This window comes from Pempheris klunzingeri, chromosome 8 (genome assembly GCF_042242105.1).
Source record: "Pempheris klunzingeri isolate RE-2024b chromosome 8, fPemKlu1.hap1, whole genome shotgun sequence".
Classification (NCBI taxonomy): domain Eukaryota; kingdom Metazoa; phylum Chordata; class Actinopteri; order Acropomatiformes; family Pempheridae; genus Pempheris; species Pempheris klunzingeri.
Genome location: NC_092019.1, coordinates 15219223 through 15225864, shown reverse-complemented (window position 1 = coordinate 15225864; position 6642 = coordinate 15219223). Strand labels below are relative to the sequence as shown.

Genomic DNA, 6642 nt, shown 5'->3' with positions numbered 1-6642 from the left:
CGTGGCACCCCCACCCCCCCGGAGGGAGCTGTCCGGTGCTGAAGTTGCAGATCTCACCTTCTCCCTGCACGAGGACTAACGCGGGGAGCCAGAAGACAGTCAGAGAGACACAGACGGAGAAGAAACAATCAGCCCGCGCTGCTTCACTGTTTCACGGGATCAATTCACATCTTCCCTCCAAAACCTGAAGACAATCCTCCTCTCGTTGGTGTGTACCGGGCGAATCACCACGCTGGCCAGGCCGTCGGTGATCGGCTGTGTTTGTGAGTGTGTGTTGCTGTGTTTGTGACAGTGTGTGTGTGTGTGAGTGTGTGTGTGTCTGTGTCGCACCACCATGCCGAGGTCTTTCCTGGTGAAAAAGGTGAAACTGGATGATTTCACCACCGGGGCGGATCTAGAGAACGTCTACCGGCACAGGACGGACCTCAGCCTGCGGCTCCATGACAAAGGTAGGTCAGGCTGCTGCACGGAGAGCCCTAACAGGTGTCTCAGAGAGGAGCCGCTCTGACGGAGGAGCTGCATGACAGGCGCTGTCTCCAAAATAAAGCCCTGCGAGGTGGATTCACCTGCTGGGTCCTGCACTGATGCCTTGGCTGGGGGCTTGCAATACTTAACAAAAGATGCAATTCATAACGTTGTAGTTTTTTAATCTCTCCTGATCCTATGTCCTGTGATATTTCTGGACTTGATCCGGTGCAGCCTCTCCGTTTGAAACTCATCACAGGGTTGTTTGGTACCTGTGGGGCGATGTGGATGAACTCCAGACAGAGAAGTAGTCCTGTAGTCATTGATTACAGGAGTACTGCAGACAGCACGGAGTCATGCCATAGTTATTACCCTCCTGATGGCGGATAAAAGCCTTCGTCAAAATAAGTAATTCCACACGTCTTAGACTAGACTGGAGGAGCTATATGCACTTCAGAGGACTGTGGGACTTCAAGCACCGCCGCTCTCACTACCCACTAACACCGTGCTTAGTGAGTGTTACCACACCACATCATCTACCACTTTATTTACTGGCAGTATAGAAGCTTAAGCACCTTGATCTTGAGCGTTTGCTCGGTCGCAGTTGACACTGGAGCGTAAAAGTCTCCTGAGAAATCAACTAAATCCTAAAGCTTCCCGTGCCTCATCGATTTTGGCTCATGGCCACCGAGGACGCCCCCCGGCAGTCTAAGTCAGGTTAAGGTGATAAAGACAGGACAGGGGTTATTAATATCTGGTCCACTTTCATTTGGTTTGGGGAATCAACAAAGGCAAAGACTTGTCTGCATGCTTCTGCTCATAAGGTGCAAGATGAACCCTTCCTCTTTGTATCCTATAAATAATCCACAAAATAATGTGACTCTTAACATTTGATGACAGTATACATAGTTTGAAAACTGTACAAATCTCCACTGACAAATAGGTGCACAAACCGCCTCCAGGTGCAGCACAAATAAGCAGCGGTTTAGTAATCCTTTATGTAACAAAGCTGTGACCAAAATCATTACCATCGGAGGTCCGGAGGTTTTTTCTTGAGTTATTTCTCCGGATTGCATGGAAGAGCAGCTCCATCACAGGTTCATATCTCACATTACGCATGGGGGGTTATCAGTGCTACGTGGCCAGGTATGCCTGTTACGTTTTTGCAGTGTCTGCACATTTCTGCACGACGATATCTCCCCTAGACTGAAGATTTATTTATTTATTTAATAGGTGCGTTCCTCTTTGTATGCCTACAATAGCTGCCACAAGCATGCATTGTCAGGATGTCACAAAAAACACAAAGGTGGATCAGACCTGACGTCCCTCACTGCTCTTATCTCACTTTACAGCCACCGATGAACTGTTGAATACAAGTTTTTCTATCCAGGGGAATTCAATATGTTGCGCCGCCTGTAATTGTTGAATCTGGACACTATTTTGTTGTAAAAATTGCATTTCTAGAGTCACTCTTTGGGCCTAACAAAGCAGGGGCCCGCTGCAATTATCCCGAGGACAGTGTGATTCATGGTTTAGTGCTGCCCCGTGCTCCTCTGAAGCTGTCAACTTCCCCACACCCCCTAACTGCGTGCGTCACAGTCCCAAAACCAGCGCTGCCTTCGCCATGTAAATGAATCCCTGCACCGCCCCCCACCCCTCCCTCCACGATATGTCATTGACACGTTGTTGCACATCAACATGTGTATTCCGTGCGCGGCCTCTCCTGCAAAAAAGCTGCCAGTGGTGTATTCATGATGCCGAGGTTAACAAGCCCTGCTCGGCTTGACACGCGATCTGCCGCCTCAGCAGCGGCAGCCTGTCCCGGCCACCTTTTGTCTCCATCCCCAACATCTGATGGCAACAGCTTAATGCGGCTCCTACACGCAGAACTGCGCAGGCTCTTCCACTTTAGGAACAACTCTCTGCTTGAAAAGAGCCCTTTGGAATAATTTATATCCCGCCCGTGTTTCGTGCGTCGTGTGTGACGGGACTGTGTATTCAGAGGGGACGCCGTGGCGGATGTGTAGTGCAGTAGCTGTTATTGGATGTGGGCAGATATGTGGTGTCACATCAGGCTTGTTGCTTCTGCGTCATACTTAAGGGAATAAATAAAATAAAAAACACGAGGAAAAAAAAAAGTAAAAATGCTAAATTCTTTTCAAGGATGAACCTTCAGACAACATGATGTAGCATGTGTTGATGATGCACATGAACCACAGTCTGTAGTCTCATGTCCAACTGATCACAACAAGACATCAAGATCACATCAAGAACACATTTAAATGGCACTCACTTAAAAATATCATTTTTCCCTTCTTTACTTTCTCTCCTTGTGTATCTGTGGATAATGTTGTTTTCTGGTTGTCTCAATGTAGATGTAACTTCTTATCAGGTTAAATGATGAGTAGGCAGCTGGTGCATGTGAGGTATAAGATTAATAAAGAGAAACTGTGGGGAAACGGCCTTTGCTGCTCCTGTCACATATGCAGCGTTAGTTACAGGTTGTGTTTGTGGCTGCATGTGTTCGGGGCCAGTTAAGTCTGCATTTCAGCTGTTAACCCATCAGTTGTGTTTACTCAATCCATCAGACCACATGGACGCTGTCGCATTAATTATAAATTCAAAGACAACGAGCCACAAAACTGTCTGGTGTGTGTTCAACAAAACGTGTTGTATGATCAATTGTGTCTTTGTCCCTGTGTAAACAAATCAAACAGAAAAAGTCATGACACATTTGTAGATCCACACTCAAAAAATCAAGTGTTTAGACTGACTGTCAGTGTCTAAAGGTATTTTATGACGTGTGCTTTTAGAAATGCTAGTTAGCATGTATTTATGTACAGTATATACAGTACTGTATGTGATTATGCATTTTCTATATTCAGCCAGTTTCTCTACGTGCACATGTTCACATTTTCACGATAGCACTGATAAACACATGCCAAACTGGAAATAATTTGCGTTTTCTCAGATGCATCAGTAAGGAGCAGTAGTCATCCAGCCTGCTCATGTTTATTTATAATCTTTTAGAATGAGCTTCGGTCTTTGCATTTTGCCCCAAAGCCTTGTCCTGTAAGTCTTCAACCCCCTGATCCGTACAAAAGCGCCACACTGTTGAAGGCACCGATGATTGAGCGTGTACAGCAGCCCTGCTGTCACTGTGCCAGCAACCTGTGCCGCACTGGATCTGTCCCTGGAGCTGATGCTCATTTTCACTCCCTAAATCAGCTTTCTCAAGTTCAGGGTCAGTGTGTGCGTGTTTATCTTTCACAGAGGAAGTGTTTTAACTGCAACCTTTGAGAACGGAGAAGCATTATATTGCTGAATTATCTCTGGACTAACACTGCGGGCTTTTTTATTTTTTTCACACTTCACAACTCACCACAGGTGTGCTGGAGAGAGACAGATGTTCTGTGCTACAATATGTCAGTTTAGACTTTCACATATGTTAAAAGTTGTGAAAAGTAGTCACAGTTGCTGGTGCTTTACTGGTGGTGAGTTGAGAACAATCCATTACCATTTATGCAGGGCTAAATGCAGGGAACAGCCATAGTTGCTGCAGTATCATTACAGGGCTGTCACTATCAATGTATTCTGTGCACTTTTATACCTGACAGGTGGCAGCTTATTAAAGTTTTATCAGTACATCTAGAGAGAGAGCAGGACCATGACACTTGGTGCCTCTTAAAAACAGTATTAAAAACACTCCATATAGCCACAGATGATCTTGTGGTTTAGATGATCTGGAATAACGTGTAAAATAGCTGACCTAGGATCAGATCTTACTGGAACCATCTGTTTCACCCATTGTGTTGCCATCTTTGGTTTCAGTTTAAAGGAGAAATGCATCTGGTCTCTCCACACATACAGAACTGCACCGCCTGTCATGTCAGCATTTGTGTCCAGCCATAACACTAAGTGCATGTTGCTTGTAGAAACACCATTAAGCTGTTTACAGCCATGTTGGAAACAAGTTACAGGTTGATTGTACTGACTGTTTGGAATATTTGTGTCAACCCATCGTGGCAGTGTTTTGTATGATAATAAATGCACTGTAGTGGGATGCAGAGGTCGACACAGGCGAGCTGTTGAAGGCGAGCTGTATACCTAAAATGGTGCAACATAGTTGTTAACATCAGTTAATTTAATTCCACCATTTCATTCCAGACCGTGTAATGCTGCTCGGTATACTGAGTCTCTGTCATTACTCTCTCTGTGAAGGAAGATAAGCTTGAGAAAAGAGGACTATCTGATTTCACTCTGTTCTTCCTGTCCAGCTGGCTACAGCAGTCTAGTGGCGTTAATCCAAACTTCTTCCCCTGTTGTCTCCCTGTTCGACAGACATGTGCTGTTGTGAATGTCTATCACATTTCCTACTGGTATATGACCCGTGGGTCTCAGCTGTGATCCAATGTGGTTTACTACTTATCAAGTTATGTCGCGACTACATGAGGGGCAGATACTTTAGTCTGAATCTGTATGTGTCTCTGAGCCCCTTGCCAGGCTTCAGTGTAAACCCGTTTTTATTATAACTTCCACCTCAGTGTTCTGTAACCTAATACTGTTTTCTTTTTTCCATGTTAGCTGGTTACATCAGTGACTACATCAGCCCTGTTGTGTACGATGGTGAGAGTGACAGTGGGATCAAGGTGCCCTCACCAGACCCCCTCTACGATGGTATCCACAGTGACTACGGGGCCCCTGACTCTGAGTCCCCAGACAGTCCTAGCTCAGAAATCACCGACGGTTACATCAACGGCGATGCTGCAGTGAGTGAGGGTTACACAGTCGACGCCTTCTTCATCACAGACGGTCGCTCGAGGAGGAAAGCTCTCAGCAGTCCCAGGACCATCCAGAGGCACACCTGCAATGAGTGCGGCAAAACCTACGCCACGTCTTCCAACCTGAGTCGGCACAAACAGACACACCGCTCGCTGGACAGCAAACTGGCAAAGAAATGTCCGACCTGCGGGAAGGTGTATGTGTCCATGCCCGCCATGGCCATGCACCTGCTCACTCACGACCTCAAGCACAAGTGTGATGTGTGTGGGAAAGCGTTCAGTCGACCTTGGCTCTTACAGGGCCACATGCGTTCGCACACGGGCGAGAAGCCATTCGGATGCGCCCACTGCGGGAAGGCCTTCGCAGACCGCTCGAACCTGCGCGCTCACATGCAGACCCACTCGGCCTTCAAGCACTTCAAGTGTAAACGCTGCAACAAGACCTTCGCACTCAAGAGTTACCTGAACAAGCACTACGAGTCTGCGTGCTTCAAAGGCCCCTTCTCTCCTCTAGGCTCCCTAGATGCATGACCCCCGCATAGATAACACAACAGACAAAACTGCAGACCTAAATTACCATTATCCTTACAGACTGACAACTGCAGACACAAACAATCTATTTTTGGTCAGAATATGACCTTGCTTTCCCTGCTTCCCCCTCTCTCACCCCCCCACCCCACCTTTGCTTTCCCTTGGAACCTATTCATGACGATGAAGATGATGAAGATAGCACAATTTTTCTCCTTGAGATTTGCCCACTTAAGGATTTACTGATCTACGCATGCACTTCCTAAAAAACTGTTCACCTCCTCTTCCTCTGTCTGCTCTGGATAGAGACAATAATACTAACATGGCTTCCTTCTGGCATCTAGATACAGTACGGCACCGTATATTTTGGAACACTTAGGATGATGACGACAAAGACAATAGTAAGCCTATAGCTACTGGGTTCCTCCCTGCACTGAAACGCAGTGAAAGAGTTTTTCCTTCTGATTTTGTTTTTTGGGGGAATTATAGTAATAATAATAGTAATAATAATGATAATAATAATGTTCTGCTGCACCAAGTGACCATATTCTCTCCACTACTGAGGTAAAAATACTATTTATTTATTTACTTATTTATTTATTTTAGCATTTTTCCTTTTTTATTTGTTATATGTTTATACTTGGTTTGATAACAATGAAATGATACCGTTAACTTATTTGTTGCACTTTAATTTCTGTATATGTATGTAGGATATTTGCCAACCTCTTTCTATCACTACAGGCCAAAGCATATGTCACTTTTTTGAGTACGATTTTTTCCTATTATGTTGTTTACCTTTTTTCTTATTAACGTTATTGCATGCAAAAAATAATGAAATCTATGCCAACATCATAAAAAGCTTATGATT

General features: G+C 45.3%; 1 protein-coding gene across 1 annotated transcript; it reads left to right on the top strand.

The window, feature by feature from the left end:
- Positions 1-334: 334 nt before the first annotated feature.
- LOC139205669 (transcriptional repressor scratch 1-like) lies at positions 335-5777 on the top strand. Its single transcript, XM_070835955.1, has 2 exons — positions 335-449; positions 5050-5777. Exons 1-2 carry the CDS (start codon positions 335-337, stop codon positions 5775-5777), a joined length of 843 nt encoding a protein of 280 aa, XP_070692056.1.
- The last annotated feature ends 865 nt before the right edge of the window (positions 5778-6642 follow it).

Bases quoted from the DNA above. Each gene is read 5' to 3' on its own strand.
- LOC139205669 (XM_070835955.1), top strand. From the start codon at position 335: ATGCCGAGGTCTTTCCTGGTGAAAAAGGTGAAACTGGATGATTTCACC. The intron at 450-5,049 runs GTAGGTCAGGCT...TTTCCATGTTAG, and splicing joins CCTGCGGCTCCATGACAAAG to CTGGTTACATCAGTGACTAC.